The sequence below is a fragment of the Stomoxys calcitrans genome, chromosome 1 (assembly GCF_963082655.1).
Source record: "Stomoxys calcitrans chromosome 1, idStoCalc2.1, whole genome shotgun sequence".
NCBI classification, from domain to species: Eukaryota; Metazoa; Arthropoda; class Insecta; order Diptera; family Muscidae; genus Stomoxys; species Stomoxys calcitrans.
In genome coordinates, this window is record NC_081552.1 from 204,917,539 (window position 1) to 204,938,293 (window position 20,755).

Here is a 20,755-nt window from a genome sequence, read left to right on the forward strand (position 1 = left end):
TGTAGGTGTACGATTACTTTGTTGCGTTTTTAAAACACAATCACATGGTACAAGAACGAACAATTACTGCTAATTTCTATACTTTGTGTCCCCTTAGGAGTTTGGTGGCAACCACTCCACAAACTTCCTTGTTTTTTGTATTGAATGATTCACTCGAATTCCGGAAACCGCAAAGAATTGTTGGACAAATCGCCCATACTTCGAAGGTGAAAGAACTGCCCAACGCTTGGCTAAACAACATTTGAAGGCAATGAAATCAACATCGTTTGTTGTTATCCTGCTAACAAATGCCCTAATTTCTCTAAGTGCTCAACCAGTGAAGACTGGAAGCAGGCATCAACTGATCGGTGTCATCGAGGAGCTCAATGAAAAATTGCAAATACAATGGAATTTATGGCTGACAACAGAAGTTAATGAGGATTTGGAGGAAGTGTTTAGGGCAATTGAAATGCCGAAATTCTTAATGCTTGCAAATGCTGCAATGGGAGAAAGTCATATTGCAAGCCAACATGGCCACAAACTGATGACAATAGCTCAGGTGATTGGCGAAGGGGTACAACAAAGAGAAAGCAACAGAAAGCAGTTGGAGAGCTTGGTCCAAGGCCTGTTGCCCACTTTACAGCATGGAGATTTTTTTTGGATATATCAAAATGCCAGCGAAGAGGATTTGCTTAGATTTGCCAACAGCCATTGGATGTTGGGATACATGAACAGCCTTTACTTTGTCAATGGCTATTTGTACTCATATGCGCCAGCACCACAGATCCAAGTGAAACAGCTTGAGAAGGTCAGCGCCTATTGGCAGCGACCCCCTTTAAGGGACTTTCAACATTATCCCTTAACAACTGCAGTTGTACAGCATCCTCCAGGTTGTTATCGTTACACAAATCGCCATGGTAAGATTATTGCCACGGGTACATACTGGAAGCCTTTGGAATTATTCGCCCAGACCTTTAACTTTGAACTCCAAGAGTATGCCTACAACTCTTTTGATTATGAGGCCATTGTTCAGGCTGTCACAGAGCAGAAAGTAGACATTGTGCCCCTGGGCTTGTATGGCTGGGAGAACCTAAATAGAAGTAGGATTATGAGGCACATGAACTATTTCCTCATCGTACCTTCACCGAAACTGCTCAGCAAAGAGTTCTATTTCTCTCTACCTTTCCGCAAAGAGCTGTGGATTTTCAATTATCTGCTGTTAATGGGAACATCGGCTGTCATATCCTACATCGTATTCCGAGATAATCGTCTCAAACGCTTGGACTACCTTAAAACGCTTTTGTACATTCACAATTGTTTATACTTTCAGTGTCATTTTCATGTCAAAGTCAAGGGCACAATCCTTAGAATCCTGGTTATAGCCTCAATTTTCTATGGCTTCGTTTTGATTAACTTGTATCAGGCCAGACTCTCAAGTATTTTGACCGTTAACATCTACGAACCGAAAATCGAAAACCTGGAGGATTTGAGGTCAACCAATTTGAACTTTATGGCAAGTAAATCGAATATAAGGCATATGAAGACACTACCTGACGTTCCGGCTATTATTTTGGAACGTCTTAAGTTGGCTGACTATAATTTTCTTTACAAAGCTATGCATGACCTAAACAACTCATTTGTCCAGGGAGGCCTGGACAGCACACTGAAATTTGCTCTTTTCCAGCAAAAATATCTGTCGAAACCCCTGATGCACAAGCTCGATATCGTCATCTACCAAACACCGGTCTACTTCACTGTGCGCTATCAATTGCCCTATATAGAGACGTTCAATCGATTTTTGGGTCTTTTAATGTCATCGGGTTTGATAGCGAAATTCTTAGATGAATCATTGTGGGAAGGGATTTACAGTGGAGAAATACGCTTCCTAAGAGATGAGAATTCTGCAAAAGGATGGCTGAATTGTGAGTATTTTAAAAGTCCTCTGTTCATATGGTCCCATGGCATGCTATTGTCTTTCTTTGTATTTGTGTGTGAAGTCCTGATACATCAGTATCAAATACGGCGAGGAAACTAAGGTCAACAAAGTTTTCGAATAAAATCTGTCATCAAAAAAACAAATTTGGGCTTTTATTTAAGGGACTAGCCGAACGGGGCCCGCTCCGCTGCGCCTTATTTAACTCCCTAATATCTTTTTAGGGTGGGGACACTTCGACCTAAATGCGAATATCGAATTCGTGCCTTTGTCGATGCTATGACGCTGAACGCGTTCGAATCCTGGCGAGAACATCGGACAAAGCGGTGTTTATCCCCTCCTAATGTTGGTGACATTTGCGAGGTACAGTGTAATGCATGGTCATTTAAAAAATTTTCCCCAGAGAGGTAACCAAACAACAAAATTGGAAACGAAGTTAAGTGTAGGAGGTGCTTTAGGACGTACCCCAAACACTTGGCTTCAAAATTGGATATCAAACTCGTTTTCTACTCCCAAATATCTTTCATTTGAGTCCCATATTGTCATAATGGGTCAAATAAGCCATTTGATGTATCTTTAGGAGGAAAGGCGCCACCTAGACTTGAACGCAAATTTTAATATCACATTCGTAATGTACTCCCTTATACCTTTCATTTGAGTCCCATGTAGCCATAGTAAGCTATTATGCCCAGTTGGGGGTATTTGGAGGTGGGCGACTGCCTAATATTTTTCATTTGTGTCCCACATTGACATAAACTTTGAATATATCTGCTTAGAGGAGTTTTGGGGTTGGGGGGTTTCCCGCTGGGTACTTGGATCCAAACTTTAATACCATATTCGTTTTCTGGTCTCCAATACCTTTCATTTGATACCCTTATTGTGGGAGGGTCCCTCCCACCAGATATCTAAAAATTTTATAGCCTATGTTTCCTTCCAGACAAACGTTTACAATCTATGAAAATTTTAAGAAAATCGGTTCAGCCAAGTATCATATAGTCATAATGGGCCTAAAGGGGTTTTTGAAGGGTGGCGTGACACCCTATGCTTCATTCTGATTTTGTATGTGAGATTCGAAATCTACACCCGAAAACCTTTTATTTGAGCCCCATATTGAAATTAACGTCCAATATGTCTTTTTGGGGGAGTTTTGGGGTTGGGGCGGCCCGATTGGTACTTAGACTCAAATTCTAATACCATATTCGTATTATACTCCCCAATACCTTTCATTTGATACCTATATTGTCCCCATCGGTCCACATTTGATTTTGGGTTGTGTATCTGGCATAAGGGGGAGGGTCCGTCCCCCTTCAGATACCGAGAAGTTATATAGCCTATTTAACTCTCTCATATCTATTTAGGGTGGGGACATTTCGCTCTGAATGTGGATATCGAGCTACAGTAGCCTATGATGTGTCCCATATTGACATGAACTTCGAATATATCTGTTTAGAGGAGTTTTGGGGTTGCGGGGCCCGCTGGGTACTTGGACTCAAATTTACATACCATATTCGTGTTTAACTCTCCAATACCTTTCATTTGATACCTATATTGTCGCGATCGGTCCACTTTTGATTTTGGGTTGCATTTTTGGCATAAGGGGGAGGGTCCGCTCCCTTTCCGAAAACAAAAAATTATATAGTCTATGTTTCCTTTCAGACCAACCAACACAATCTGTGAAAATTTCAAGGTAATTGGTTCTGCCGTTTTTCAGTCTATACGAAACAAACAAACCGAGTCCCATATATGCGTGTTTGGCTAATGTGAACATTTTGGGCGTCTTTGTGGGGGTGGGGTGACCCCTTTATACTTCGACATGATTTTGTATGCCTAATTCATTATCTACTCCCGCATACTTTTCATTTGATACCCATATTGTCCTTATCGGTCCAATTTTATTTTTGGGTAGCACTTCTGGGATAAGGGGGAGGGTTCGCTCCTCTCCCGATATCAATAAATTATAAAGCCTATTCCTACTTACTGACCATATTCGTAATCTACTCTCGAATATCTTTCATTTGAGTCCCATATTGTCATGGTCGTCAAATAAACCTATTTTAAGGGGTTTGGGGGGTGGGGCGGCCCCCCAGGTACATGGACCCAACTTTTATTATGAAATTCGTACTCTACTCTGGAATATCTTTCATTTGAATCCCATATGGTCCCGATCGGTCCACTTTTATTTTGGGGTTAGTACTTTTGGGTTAAGGGGGAGGGTCCGCTCCCCTTCCGAAAACAAAAAATTATATAGCCTATGTTTCCTTCCAAACCAACCTACACAATCTGTGCAAATTTCATGGTAATTGGTTCAGCCGTTTTTGAGTCTATACTAGCTGGACCGGGCCCGCTCCGCTGCGCCCTCTATCACTCTCTTATTTTATCTGAGCCCTATATGCTCACGTCAGAAAATAAGTTCTGTTTGGGGTTGCTGGCACATATTGCTATATTTGGTATATATCTGTGGTTTAGGGGGAGTCTATGAGTTGAGGCGTCCTTGAAACACTTGGCCAGGATAGGGGGAGGGGGATTGCCCTCTGACACGTCCTTTTATTTGAGTACAATATACTCTCGTTCATCCTACATGAATACATGACAGTTTGGCTTTGCATTTATTGACCCTCTCGGTCCCCCCGACGCTAAGAATCAAACGACAATTTATTTTAGTTCTTTATTGTTGTGTTCTACTGTCCTGAGGAACGGGTAGGACGTGACCCAGATACTTGAATCCTTATACCAACATTAGATTTGAAATATACTGTCATAGACCTTTGTTTTAATTTACATATTATCCCGATCGAACTACATGTCCTATTGAAGGGTATTTAGTGGGTGGGCCGGTCCCAGACTATGGCCTAATTGTGCATGCCAGATTCGTAGTCCCAAAGACCTTTCCCATTCGATACCCATTTTGTGACGTTGGACAGTTATGCCCGTTTTGGAGATTTTTTGGATTGGGGAGGCCCCCTACACATCTGAACCAAATTCTTATAAAAGATGTGTACTCAGTTTTCAAATATCTTTCGTTTGATACCCCCATAGTGTCCCAATCGGTAAACATGTCCTGTTGAGGGGTTTTGGGGGGTGGGGAGGCGCCTCAGACACCAAGGAATAAATTTTTATATCACCATTAGACTTTACCTTAAAATAGCTGTCATTTGATATTTATATTTTCCCAATCGGTAAATTTGTCCTGCTGTGGGGTTTTGGGTGGTGGAGAGGACCCTCAGACCTTTTATTTGATACCCATATTCGCAAAGCGGTTAAAGGGTCCTGTGGGGTGGTGTTTTTGGGAGTGGGGGACCCCCGACAATAAGGGTAACATTTTAATGCCAAGTTGGTACTCTACTCTCACATACCTTTCATTTGATACCCATGTTGCCCAAAGTGTTGAAAGTGTCCTCTTGGGGCTTTTTTGAGGGAGGGGGACCCCCTCGAAATTTAGGAGTGAAATTTGTGTACCAAATTCGTACTCTACTCTCAAATACCTTTCATTTGATACCCATATTGCCCAAAGTGGTAAAAGTGTCCTTTTGGGGGCGGGGGCCCCCCTCGAAAATTGATAGTGACCTTTGTATACCAAATTCGTACTCTACTCTTAAATACCTTTCATTTGATACCCATATTGCCCCAATCGGCGCACATGTCCATTCGGGTGGCTTTTGGGATGGGGCGTCCGCCCAGATTATTTGACCCCAACATTTCTACCAATTTCGTGTTTTTGGGATACCATAAGTTGGCATACAAAATTTCGCTTAAATCGGTGCACGCATCTCCGATATCTGGCGTTTTTGAAATTTGAGGTATGGGGGAGGGTCCGCCTCACACTTCGGATATCAAAAAATTTAGTACCCTATTTTCGCCGGGGGCCCAAACTCTACCATCTGTGAAAATTTCATGAAAATCGATTCAGCCGTTCTTGTGTCTATACGAAACAGACAAACAAACAAAGCGCAACAATTTCATTTCTATGTTAACAGAACAACAATAGCATCTTTGCTTGCATTACCTGAACCCCTCGCCCTCCTCCCCCTCAATGCATGACAATGCTGTGAAATGCGTATTTAACAGCATAAATCTCATGTCATCAGTTATTGTCTTGATTTTTTTCGGTTCGGTCGCGTTGAATTAAGGCTTCTCGTAAAAGTAATTATTTAAAATTTAATCTGGAATCCTTTGTTTCAAATTATGTATTAAAATGTAGAGCATCAATCGTTTGTCAAAAATGTGTAAAGTTTTTTGCAAAATAACATGTTTAAAGGCATTCAAAATGTGAAAGAAGTGTTGGACTAAAACAATTTCGCGAACATTGAAAAAATCCATGCGTAACTGTTTTTCCCCTCTCAATATGAGTTTGTTTGTGTGTTGGTGGGGCTAAAACATTGCAAAACAGAGAGTGTGAGAACATTAGAAAAAACAGAGAGAGAGAGAGAGAGAGAAAGAAAGAGGCTAACAGTGAGAGGGAGTTTGCCAAATAACAACAACAGAAACAACAAAACAAACGCATGCTGTTAATCAAAATGTTTTGCTTTTACGTAGTTGAGAACAAAGAGGGTGAGATAAAACAAGAGAGGGTTTCTGCTTTGTCTTCCCCGTACCGTAAAATAACATGCGTTAAAGACACAACATTTTCCATGTATTCCAATTGGAATCACATTGAGGGTTGCAACATTTTCGGGTTATTCTGTTTTGATTCGGGCATTCGTTCGAACATTTTTCGTATTTTGCTTTGTTTCTTTGCAACCGAAAGTTGGAATAAAAGGAAAAACGAATTATCGTAAGCAACTCAATCATGTTGTGTCTTTAACTTTTGTCACTGGCCATGCCGTATTTCGCTCTAATGCCAACTCTTTTCCTTTCTCACCCTCTTTGGTTGAGAAAGGGTTTTCAAAAAAAGTATGCCAGCACAAAGCTGTAGACAACATGATGGGTGAGTAAGTTTGTCATTTTGTTTACCGATTCGTTTAAGGAAATGATGTTCGTACATACCACCATAATGATCATCAAAAACAGAGAGTATGAGAACATTAGAAAAAACAGAGAGAGAGAGAAAGAGAGAGGCTAACAGTGAGAGGGAGTTTGTCAAAATCACATATAACAACAACAGAAACAACAAAACAAACGCATGCAGTTAATCAAAATGTTTTGCTTTTACGCAGTTAAGAAAGGGTTTCCAAAAAAAGTATGCCAGCACAAAGCTGAAGACAACATGAGGGGTGAGTAAGTTTGTCATTTTGTTTACCGATTCGTTTAAGGAAATCATGTTCGTACATACCACCATAATGATCATTATTATAAGATATAGTGAATTGGAAGAGCAAGAAAAAAAGAGAAATTAATGTAGTGCCAATCTTAAGGTGATTTCTTTTAATTTCTTACATTAACACAGTTGAAAATAATGAAGTGTGTTTGTATTGGAGCCAGTAAAGTTTACTGAGTAAACCAAGTGCAATAATAACAATGCTATGTAAAATAACAACAATCTGCTGACCGAACGAAGGCACACGAGTTGACCACATTATACAAATCCGCGGGGTAGGAATTTATGTGCGATTGGCAACAGCTCATCTATTTTTTCTATACATATATATATGTATTCTTGATCGTCTCGAAAATCTGATTCGAACTAGCCATGTCCGTCCGTCCATCCGTCTGTCGAAATCACGATGGCGGTCGTACGCATAAAGATAGCCGCTACAAATTTTACACAGATACTTTATATTGATGTAAGTCGTTGGGGATTGGAAATGGGCCATAACGGTTCAGATTTGAATATAGCTCCAATATAAAGCAATCTTCAGATTTGACTTCTTGAGCCACTGGAGGGCGCAATTTTTGTCCGATTTGGCAGAAATTTTGCACGTAGAGTTCTACTTTGACTTCCAACCACTGTGCCCAGTACGGTTTAAAACTGTGTATAACCTCACATAGTTCCCATATAAACCGATCTCCCGATTGGACTTTTTGAGCCCATGGAAGCCACAGTTTTTGTTCGATTTGGCTGCCATTTTGCACGTAGTGTTCTGTTATGACTTCCAACAACTGTGCCAAGTACGGTCCAAATGGGTCAAGAACCTGATAAACCGATATCCCGATTTGACTTTATGAGCCCCTGGAAGCCTCAATTTTTGTCCGATTTGGCAGATACTTTGCACATAGTATTCTGTTATGACTCCCAACAACGAAGCCAAGTACGATCCAAATCGTTGCATAAACTGATATAGCTCTCATATAAACCGACCTTCCGATTTGACTTCGACCTTCCGCGATTTTTATCCGACTTGGCTGAAATTCTGCATATAGTGTTTTGTTATGACTCTAGACAACTGTGCCAAGTATGGTTCGATTCAGTCTATCTAGATATAGCTCCCATGGTGGTGGGTTCCCAAGATTCGGTCCGGCTAACTTAGCACGCTTTTACTTGTGGGGCGGACCCTCCCCCATATCCCAAAAGTACCACCCAAAACTAAAAGTGGACCGATCGGGACAATATGAGACTCAAATGAAAGGTTATCAAGAGTAGAGAACGAATTTCATATTAGAAATTGTTTCCAAGTAGTTGGTGGGCCGTTCCGACCTCAAAACAGGTTTATTGGACGATTATGGCAATATGGGGCTTCAAAACCAAAAGTGGACCGATAGGTACAATATAGCTATCAAATGAATGATATTGGAGAGTAGAAAGCGAATTTGGTATAAAAACTTGGGTTCAAGTATACAAGTGGTAGCCCAAGCCCAAAAACTACTCCAAACAGACATATTAGACATACATATCACTATAGGACTCAAATGAAAGGTACTCGGGAGTAGACCACGAATATGACAAAAAAGTAGGTCCAAGTAATTGATGGTTCCCCCATCAATTACTTGGACCTATCCAATTCGGATCATAAATGAATGCTGGACATTGTAGAAGTCATTGTGTAATATTTCAGCTCATTCATTCATTCCAGAAGTCAATATCCAAGATCGGTTTATATGACAGCTATACCAGATTATGAACCGATTTGAATCATACTCAGTGTAGTTATTAGAAGTTATACCAAAACATTACGTGCAAATTTTCATTCAAATCGGACGAGAATTGCTCCCTCTACAGGCTCAAGAAGTCAAGATCCCAGATCGGTTTATATGGCAGCTATATCAGCCTAATCGGATGACAATTGTGCACTTTATTGGCTCAAGAAGTCAAGATGCAATATTGGTTTATATGACAGCTATACCAGATTGTGAACCGATTTTGATCATACTTAGCATAGTTGTTGGAAATGATACCAAAACACTACGTGCGAAATTTCAGTCCAATCGAAAGATAATTGCGCCCTATATAGGCTCAAGAAGTCAAGACCCAAGATCGGTTTATATGGCAGCTATATCAAAACATGGATCGATTTGGCCCATTTACAATACCAACGGACCTACACTAACAAAAAGTATTTGTTCAAAATTTCAAGCGGCTAGCTTTACTCCTTCGAAAGTTAACGTGCTTTCGACAGATAGACAGAAGGACGGACGGACACGGCTAGATCGACTTAAAATTACATGACGGTCAAGAATATATATACTTTATGGGGTCTCAGGCGCATATTTCGCGGTGCTACAAACAGAATGACGAAATTAGTATACCCCTATCATATGATGGAGGGTATAAAAAGACTTAATGATGACTATTTAATAAATAGTCATATAGTCATTTATAGACAACCGCTACATGATGATCAACTCCAAGCGAATAGCACTAACATTTACATTAGCGCCATCTACTGGCTGTTTTCAATTGGATTTTGTTGATTCAATTGGATTTAGCTAATCCAATTGAAAACTGCCAGTAGATGGCGCCAATTTGGAGAAGCAACATGAACAGAGAAAGGACAGAGTGGTCAAAATTAATCATACAGCATTTATCTTCGTTATGGCAACCTTTCGGGCCTTTGGATAAAGAAAAATAAAATATAGGAAATTCGTTGCGGTTGTTTGCAGTGTTATTGGAACATCGGGCACCTACACAACTTCCTGTTTCAAACTTCAATCGGACGAAATCGGACTAAAACTGCGGTTTTTACATGTTTAAGACGTTACATCGCAAGATCAGTCTATATTGGAACTATATGCAAATATAGTCCGACAGTGGGTGTAAAAAACGACAGACGAACATACGGCACAGAAAAGATTTGCGGACAGATGGACATGACTAAGCCGAATAAGGGAAATTTGTTCAGTCGAACTATAAATTTTATCACAACTATATAGTGTGGAGGCCACTATAGTGCAGAGGTTAGCATGTCCGCCAATGACGCTAAACGCCTGGGTTCGAATCCTGGCAGGAACATTAGAAAATGTTTCAGCCGTGGTTATCCTCTCCTAATTTATGGGGACATTTGTGAGCTACCTTGCCTTGTAAAAACTTCTCCCCAAAGAGGTGTCACTCTGCGGCACGCCATTCGAACTCGGCTATAATAAGGAAGTCCCTTATCATTGAGCTTAACATTGAATCGGACAACACTCATTGATTTGTGAGAAGTTTGCCCCAGTTCCTTAATGGAAAGTTCTTTTTCAAATTTGCAATTTTCAAGCGTTATGCACGATATTCGGTATGGAGTGTTTCATTACCCCTCCTAAAGCTTTTGCCAATTTTTATCAAAGTCTGCTCCGAATTGGCTATAGTTTTTTCCTACACTTCTTCTATTTGTGGGGATTGCAATTGTACCTAATCGGTTCATAGGTGGAAAAATTTAGCTCTCATATTAAGTGGTCTTTCCACTTAAAGTCATGAAGTCATCCCTCCACTCGTCCTTTCGTCCGTCCTTTCGTCCGTCCTTTCTTCCGTCCTTCCGTCCGTCCTTCCGTCCGTCCTTCCGTCCGTCCTTCCGTCCGTCCTTCCGTCCGTCCTTCCGTCCTTCCGTCCGTCCTTCCGTCCGTCCTTCCGTCCGTCCTTCCGTCCGTCCTTCCGTCCGTCCGTCCGTCCTTCCGTCCGTCCTTCCGTCCGTCCTTCCGTCCGTCCTTCCGTCCGTCCTTCCGTCCTTCCGTCCGTCCTTCCGTCCGTCCTTCCGTCCGTCCTTCCGTCCGTCCTTCCGTCCGTCCTTCCGTCCGTCCTTCCGTCCGTCCTTCCGTCCGTCCTTCCGTCCGTCCTTCCGTCCGTCCTTCCGTCCGTCCTTCCGTCCGTCCTTCCGTCCGTCCTTCCGTCCGTCCTTCCGTCCGTCCTTCCGTCCGTCCTTCCGTCCGTCCTTCCGTCCGTCCTTCCGTCCGTCCTTCCGTCCGTCCTTCCGTCCGTCCTTCCGTCCGTCCTTCCGTCCGTCCTTCCGTCCGTCCTTCCGTCCGTCCTTCCGTCCGTCCTTCCGTCCGTCCTTCCGTCCGTCCTTCCGTCCGTCCTTCCGTCCGTCCTTCCGTCCGTCCTTCCGTCCGTCCTTCCGTCCGTCCTTCCGTCCGTCCTTCCGTGCGTCCTTCCGTCCGTCCTTCCGTCCGTCCTTCCGTCCGTCCTTCCGTCCGTCCTTCCGTCCGTCCTTCCGTCCGTCCTTCCGTCCGTCCTTCCGTCCGTCCTTCCGTCCGTCCTTCCGTCCGTCCTTCCGTCCGTCCTTCCGTCCGTCCTTCCGTCCGTCTTTCCGTCCGTCCTTCCGTCCGTCCTTCCGTCCGTCCTTCCGTCCGTCCTTCCGTCCGTCCTTCCGTCCGTCCTTCCGTCCGTCCTTCCGTCCGTCCTTCCGTCCGTCCTTCCGTCCGTCCTTCCGTCCGTCCTTCCGTCCGTCCTTCCGTCCGTCCTTCCGTCCGTCCTTCCGTCCGTCCTTCCGTCCGTCCGTCCTTCCGTCCGTCCTTCCGTCCGTCCTTCCGTCCGTCCTTCCGTCCGTCCTTCCGTCCGTCTTTCCGTCCGTCCTTCCGTCCGTCCTTCCGTCCGTCCTTCCGTCCGTCCGTCCTTCCGTCCTTCCTTCCGTCCGTCCGTCCCTCTGTCCCTGCGTCTTCTATATAATCCGATAATTTGAGTAATCCCACACCAGTTCCCGAATAAAATTCTTTTGCACTTGGAAGGCGTTCTTCTTATTCGGGAATTTTGCTGAATATATGTTTGGCCCAGCCCTACTGAATCAAACTAGCGAGTAATTCTGTCTCATCACATGGTGACTTCCAAAACTAAAGCTTTGACCATTAATACAAAATACGCGTCCAATACACCTCATAGCATTCCATACAACTGTAAGACAATGCATTTTATTTTCTCCAAAGATGCTAGGCATTGCTTCCTTAACGTATGAAAGACACCATCCATCCCATATGATGCTCATATGCATATGAGCATGAATGAGTGGCAGCAGCGGCAGAATCATGTAAAATAATGGCCTTGTATGAACGTTACGAAAAACATAAACCTCGACATATTCTCTCATCATTGGGCCCAACCCACTGACATGACACACCTATCAGCAATGAAATCCAGAATGTTAATTGAATTTTTGTTATTCAAATAAATTATAGCAAATACAACAACTACATCGTCCGGATACATCATCTGAAAACATGGATCGGCTACAACAACAACAACAACTACAATAAAACATGACATGACAATGGAAAACAAAAGATATTTAATGAATTCATAATTACTCGAAGCTATTACTTCATACAATGGTTATGACTTAATATCAGACAGCAAATATATCAAAGTCCAAGAATTTGATGCATTTGCATTAAGTGACGATACACTAGAGTTCCCCAGAATGGAATAAATGTTCACCACCACCTAATACATGCTGAAAGCGATAACAATGTTCAACATTTTAGCAATTGTGCTATATAGGAACTTGGCGAGACCATCCTCATCATTTTAGAAGTCATAGAAAGAAACGACCTCCAAAATTTCAAGCAAATCGAGTTAACATTGCTCCCTCCAGTGGCTCAGAGTGTCAAATTGGGAGATCGGTTTATATGGATCGGTTTTATTGTTGGAAGTCATACCAAAACGACCTATGCTAAATTTCACCACATTGGATAAGACTTGCACCCTCTAGAAGCTCAAGAAGTCTAATCGGGAGATCGGTTTATATGGCAGCTATATCAGGCTTTCAACCGATTTAAGACATACTTAATACAGTAGTTGAAAATCACACCACAACACCTCGAGCACAATTTCAGCCAAATCAGTTAAGAACTGCGCCCTCTAGAGGCCCAAGAAGTCTTATCGGGAAATCGGCTTATATGGCAGCTATATCAGGTTTTAAACCGATTTGAGTCATACTTTGCATATGTGTTGGAATTTAACCAAAACTCCACATGCAAAGTTTCAGGCAAATCAGATAAGAACTGCGCCCTCTAGAGGCTCAAAAAGTCAAGTCTAATCGGAAGATCGGTTTATATGGCAGCTATATCAGTTTTTTAACCGATTTGAAACATACTGAACAGAGTTGTCAAAAATCACAACAAAACACCACGTGCACAATTTCAGCCAAATCGGATGAGAACTGCGCCCTCTAGAGGCTCAAGAAATCAAGACCCATGATCGGTTTATATCGCAGCTATATAAGGTTTTCAACCGATTTAAGACATACTTAATTTAGTAGTTGAAAATCACACCAAAACACCATGAGCACAATTTCAGCCGAATCAGATAAGAACTGCGCCCTCTAGAGGCCCAAGAAGTCTTATCGGGAGATCGGCTTATATGGCAGCTACAACACGCTCGTGTAGAGCCAGTGGACTATCATCGGATTCAACGCCTAAATTTGAGCCTACGGCTATATGTCGTTGGGTCGGATATCTAGAATAGTATCCAGTGCCTTAGTGTTCTCTTAACCTGTTGTATTCTGCTTACGTTGCACTTTTTCTCCATCGCAGCCCACCAAACCTCTGAGGCGTAACGAAGTATTGCTCTTAACACGCTCCTGTAGAGCCAGTGGACAATCCTCGGATTTAAGCCCATTTCTGAGCCTATGGCCCGCCTCGTCTATTGTGCTCAACATTTGTGAGCCTTCTCGGTTCGCTGCTGAATGTGACACTTCCAATTCAGTTTCCTGTCCAAGATCATTCCCAACTATTTGACCTTGCCAGATATCGACATCGTTGCATTGAAGGAATTTTGTCGATTTTTGGTGTAGCAGTGTGAGGTGGCAGCCTTTGCCCATAAAGGACTCCTTCTGGTCAATCTGGTACGTACAACCCGCTGCCAAGGGACTGTTTGAAGAAATGTGGTGCATCAAATTGGTCCACCTTCGACTTCCTCGTGAACAGGCAGATTTCAGTCTTCTCTGGGTTGACATTGAGACTCCTAGGTCGAGCCCTGTCGGCCATCTGTTACGCCACATTGTCCGCCTTCTTCTATAATTACACCGGAAATATTCCATCAGGTCCGGGTGACTTAAATGGTTGAAGGTTCCTCAAGGCTTCCTTTACCATAAATTCTGTAATGATAAGCCCTTGATCAATCTCATTTTACCAAGATTCCGAGAGTCTCGTCTTTGTTAGTGTAGGTCGGTTGGTATTGTAAATGGGCCAAATCGGACAATGTTTTGATATGGCTGCCATATAAACCGATCTGGGGTCTTGACTTTTTGAGCCTCTAGAGGGCGCAATTCCTATCCGATTTGACTGAAATTCTGCACGTAATGTTTTGGTTTCACTTCCAACAACTGCGCCGAGTATGGTTCAAATCGGACAATGTTTTGATATGTCTGCCATATAAACCGATCATGGGTCTTGATTTCTTGAGCCTCTAGAGGGCGCAATTCTCATCCAATTAGACTGACATTTTGCACGTGGTGTTATGGTATTACTTCCAACAACTGTGCTAAGAATGATTCAAAGCGGTTCATAATCTGGTATAGCTGTCATATAAACCGATCTGGGATCTTGACCTATTGAGCCTCTAGAGGGCGCAATTCTCATTCGATTTGGCTGAAATTTTGTACAACAGCTTCTATCATGACCTTCAACATACGTGTTTTCTGTGGTCAGAAATGTTACGTGGTGTTATGGTATTACTTCCAACAACTGTGCTAAGTATGATTCAAATCGGTTCATAATCTGGTACAGCTGTCATATAAACCGATCTTGGATCTTGACTTCTTGAGCCTCTAGAGGGCGCAATTCTCATCCGATTTGGCTGAAATTTTGTATGAGGTGTTTTGTTATGTCTTCCAATAACTGTGCTAAGTATGGCATAAATCGGTATAGAACTTGATATAGCTGTCATATAAACCGATCTGGGATCTTGACATATTTAGCCTCTAGAGGGCGCAATTCTCATTTGATTTGGCTGAAATTTTGTACAACAGCTTCTATCATGACCTTCAACATACGTGTCTTATGTGGTCAGAATCGATCAATAGCTTGATACAGCTGACATATAAACCGATATCCCGATTTTGCTTATTGAGCCCCTGCAAGGCGCAATTCTTATCCGAATGAACTGAAATGTTACACCATGACTTTTACGATGTTCAGCATTTATTTATGGTCCGAATTGGACTATAACTTGATATAGCTCCAATAGCATAACAGTTCTTATACAATATTCTTTGTTTGCCTAAAAAGAAATACCGCGCATAGAACTCGACAAATGCCATCCATGGTGGAGGGTATATAAGGTTCGGCCCGGCCGAACTTAGCACGCTCTCACTTGTTTTTGGCTGATTTTTCTTTCCCGAAGAGGATAACTATCTTTCAGAAAACCCACTATTGCAGTCGAAAGCCTGTTGAAATTGTCGTCAATGTCTTCTTGGATAATCTAAAGAAGCTTGTCCAAGTCGTCTTAGGGGTAAATGCCCAACTTTGCCCATGAAAATTCCATTAGGGAGAGGGGCGAACTTCTCACATATCATTGTGTGCTGTCCGATTCAAGTTTAACCTCAATGTTAAGGGACTTTCTTTTTATAGACGAGTTCGAACGGCGTGCCGCAGTGCGACACCTTTTGGGGGAAAAGTTTTTCATGGCTTCTATGCATGGCATAGTTCCTTACAGGTATTACAAGGGAAAAAGCACCGCCAAAAATTTTTCTACTGTCTATGCAGAGCTCGAACCCTGGCCTTTAGCGTCATAGGCGGACATGCTAACCTCTGCGCTATGGTGTCCTCCTTCCTTGCTTTGAGTAGTCATCCGAATTTTCCTCAGTTGGTTACTTTATTTCGGAAGATTATCATATTCGGTGCTGGCCGTGCTATTCTAAATCTAATGTAGCCCTGGTCGGAGCTTGGATTAATTGAGCCTCTAGAGGGCTCAACTGCTATCCAATTTGGTTGAAATTTCGTTTAACGTTTTGTTATGACTCCAAAAACTAAATCAGGTAATGTCCATATCGATTCATAACATGATACAGCCGATCTCCGGATTTGACTTCTGGAGCCTCTAGAGGGCATTATTATTATTATCCGCTTTGACTGGTATTATCCAAAACAATCCACAATTTGGCTTTTTGGGCCTCTAGAGCATGCAATTGCTATCTGATATGACTTTGAGCAACAATGAAAAGTACGATCCATATCGGTCTACAACTTCACATAGCTCCTATATATTTGAAGAAGTCATTCAAAAAACTTGTCAAATGCTATCCATGCCAACCTTGCCGAATTTAACGCTTTTTTACTCCTTTTTCAGGTTTCTAAAATGTTTTTTGAAATGCGATTGATTGCGGAGCACACCAATACACTTCATTGTTGTTCCTGCTTTTCACATTGAATGCACACCGTGAAGTGAGACCGTCACTTCACTGGTCAGCCCACCACAGTATCCGATGTTTTGTGGCTCATATGATAAACAGAAGCCGTAAGTCTATGAACTCGTATATAAGGAGTATTCATCGCCTTCGGCTCAAAATATAATCAAAATATTTATTATTTAAACTTTAGGGGTGTCGGTTGATCTATGAGATTTGCATGCGGTAGTCAAGAAGTCAACATTTTATAGTGCAGCATCCATTACAAAGGAAAAATCAGCAAACTCACTTTAAATCTTTTGGATCGATAAGGATTTTGCATTTGCGGCAATAACTGACGTTTTTCTACACTCAATTTTATTTTATTTTTTTTTTTATTTATTTGATAAAAATGTAATGATAGTACAACAAGCATTACTTATAAATTACAGTACTATCCGATATATGTCAATAACTAATAGTTTCACAAAAATAATACTATTACATAGGTATTTAAGTATAAACAAAGAAATTAATGATTAAAGAATTATACAGAAGATAAATAATTATTAGTGTAATTTGATGTATATATTAATAAATGTGAGCTAATATTTAAAGGGTCAAAATTAAATTACTTCCTAAGTGAGATGATGTTTTAGCTTAAGTTTAAAGTTCTTTTCATTAGGACTATTTCTTAAATTGATTGGGAGGGCGTTCCAGAGACGAATGGTGTAAACAAAAAATTGTCTGTCACATACCAAGTAGTTACTTTGCAGTGGAACCATGCAATTGGTTCGAGAAGATCGTGAGATTTCCAACCGGTCGTAAAGATATTTGGGTTCATGTGTATAAATTAAGCGATGCATGAAAGTCAGTGCACGAAATTTCAAAAAATTTTCAAATTCCATCCCATAAAACTGTCTAGAAGCCGATGATATACTATCCGCACGTCTGATACTATAAACAAATCGTGTAATGTCATTCGAAACTACTTTTAATTTACGCTTATGGACGTAGTCACATTCTGCGTATATCTCACAACAATACAAAAGTTTAGGTAGTAAATAGGCATGAGCAATTGCGTGACGCACACTGAATGGAATATATTGGTGAATAGACCAAAGAGTCCGTAACATACCATAAATCTGTCCTATAGCCAACTCAATATGCCTATTCCAGGACAGAGTATTGTCAAATAATACCCCTAAATTCCTTGCAGTCTGCACATACTCTATGGTCTTGTCACCTAAGGCAAGCCTAGGCAAAGACAATGTATCTATAGACTTTCTCGAGATAACAATGCACTTCGTCTTATCAGGATTCAACTTCAAGCCATTCTTGGTTGCCCAATCACTGATGGCAATTAACTGCAAATTAATCCACGCCACATATGACCTTGTATCACTCGTCCTGCAAGAGAAACACAATTGCACATCATCAGCGTATATGTGCATGTCATATCCATCAGGTATGCTTGCAATATCATTGACATATAATGAAAATAATAGTGGTCCCAGCACAGAACCCTGAGGAATACCACGAGTAAGCTCCAAGAAATCAGACATCATACCGTTAGAGTAAACAGCCTGTGTGCGCCTGTCCAGATATGATGCAATAAACCGAACTGCTGTGTCGTCAAAATTAAACAAGGTTGTAAGTTTAGATGCCAATATCGTGTGATCCACGGAATCGAATGCCTTAGAGTGGTCTAATAGGACAAGAAAGCTTACGTGGTTATCATTAATATTGCGTCTAATATTTTCGACTACATCAATAAGTGCAGTCGTACAACTACGGCGTTTACGAAACCCAGATTGCCTATCTGATAAAAGGAAATTCCTGTTTAAAAATGTATTTATCTGATCATACACAATATTCTCAAATGCCTTAGACAAGAATGGCAAGATCGCAATTGGTCTAAAATCATTATTGGACTTAGGTACCGGAATAACCTTTGCCCTCTTCCAGCCACTGGGAAAGATCGATGACAGAAGTATATAGTTAAATATATGTGTAATAAATGGTAAAAGATTCGGTAATATTGGTTTCAGAAAGTTAGGGTCAATACCATCGACACCTGTGGCATTGGATTTTATCCTCAAAATTGACTCCAGAACGTCACATTGATCAACAAGTCGAAATCTGAATTGCTCGTCAATGCCATTCACGTCAGTCTGCAATCCGCCCAAGTAAACATTACCTTGCGCAAACGGTACATTAATGGCCAAAAATTGCCGGTTCATATCATCAAGTTCGGGTTTGGAAAGATTCGCATCTTCGCCAGTCTTCTTTCCAATTCCGATACCAATGTCTCTGATCACGCCCCATTTTTGCCTGCAAGTGACAGCAGAGTTGTACCTTTCACCATAGAACGACATCTTGTTCTCCCGGATCTCCTTTACAACCTGATTCCTGAGTGTTCTATATTCGTCATGGAGTCTTTCAGTCCTGAACCTCTTCCACCTACTGTAAGCCCGATTTCTTTTAGAAATCAATTCAGTCACTCGTCCGGTTATCCAGGGCTGCTGCCTTGATTTGACAACACTACGTTTCAAAGGCACGTATCTCTCGTAGAGGCGGATCACATTCTCTTCAAGAAATCTTACTTTCTCGTTCACATCCACGTAGTGGTATATCGCACTCCATTCCACTGAGAGCAGATCCGTCAGTAAGTTCTCGTTGTCTACATGTCTAAAGTCTCTATACCAAATAGTTTTATCCTCGTATTCCATAGTAAAATTATAATTTAAGAAAATAATGTCATGCCTGGAGAAACAACTAGCAGAAAGTTGGTCATAAAGCAGCACCTTATCCACTGACCCAACAAGAAAAAGATCCAATAGAGTCTCAGATGTATTTGTATAATGAGTTGGAGTATCCGAATTAACAGAATGTAAGCCATATGTATTAAAGTCACTAATCAAGTTATTATCTAAAAGCAAATTCGAGTTGAAATCACCTGTGATGATAATTTCATTGAACGACATAGAAACCTCATGTATTTTCTCCATCAGTTCATCCGTGCGAACCAATTTATTCGGCCTATAGACATTACCGATCAAAAGCGTTTTATTGTCTCTTCCGACTGAAATAAATATATATTCCATATTATCCTGCGGGTCTGAAACAAGTCGTATCCTAGAAGCAATACCATTCCTAACATATATGGCCCCACCCCCTGCATTCAAATTAAAAAAAAAAGAAAATAAATGCTCTTATAGGGTAGAGAATAAAAAGAACACATCATGTACGGCATAATGTGCTTTAAATTCAGCCGTGGTGACTTTGGAATATCTAGCACTATTTCTTTCTTTTAACCTATTCCCAACACAGTGGCTCCAGAAAGAACAAGTAAAAGCGTGCTAAGTTCGGCCGGGCCGAATCTTATATACCCTCCACCATGGATCGCATCTGTCGAGTTCTCTTCCCGACGTCTCTTCTTAGGCAAAAAAAGGATAAAAGAAAAGATTTGCCCTGCTATTAGGGCGATATCACGATATGGTTCGTCACGGACCACAATTTAATTATATTTTGGAGGCCTGTGTACAATGTCAGCCAATTCGAATAAGAATTGAGCCCTTTGGGGGCTCAAGAAGTAAAATAGAGAGATCGATTTATATGGGAGATGTATCGGGTTATAGACCGATTCAGACCATAAGAATGAGAGAATCCTTCGTACAAAATTTCAGGCAAATCGGATAATAATTGCGACCTCTAGAGGCTCAAGAAGTCAAGATCCCAGATCGGTTTATATGGCAGCTATATCAGGTTATGAACCGATTGGAACCCTATTTGGCACAGTTATTGAAAGTCATAGCAAAATACGTCATGCAAGATTTCATTCCAATCGGATAAGAATTGCGCATTCTAGAGGCTCAAGAAGTCAAGACCCAAGATCGGTTTATATGATAGCTATATCAGGTTATGACCGATTTGAACTATACTTAACACATTTGTTGGATATCATAAAAAAAACACGTCGTGCAAAATTTCATTCCAATCGGATAAGAATTGCGCACTCTAGAGGCTCAAGAAGTCAGGTCCCCAGATCCGTTTATATGGCAGCTATATCAAAACATGGACCGATATGGCCCATTTACAACACCAACTGACCTACACTAATAAGAAGTATTTGTGCAAAATTTCAAACGGCTAGCTTTACTTCTTCGGAAGTTAGCGTGCTTTCGACAGACAGACGGACGGACGGACGGACTATTGGACTACGGTTAAGCTATTGGAG

General features: G+C 41.5%; 1 protein-coding gene across 1 annotated transcript; it reads left to right on the forward strand.

Moving 5' to 3' along the window:
• Positions 1-250: 250 nt before the first annotated feature.
• LOC106093256 (uncharacterized) lies at positions 251-2,014 on the forward strand. The gene has a single exon (XM_013260305.2). It carries the CDS (start codon positions 251-253, stop codon positions 2,012-2,014), a length of 1,764 nt encoding a protein of 587 aa, XP_013115759.2.
• Positions 2,015-20,755: the final 18,741 nt, after the last annotated feature.

What these genes read in the sequence shown, in the direction of transcription:
- LOC106093256 (XM_013260305.2), top strand. Translation starts at nt 251, where the DNA reads ATGAAATCAACATCGTTTGTTGTTATCCTGCTAACAAATGCCCTAATT.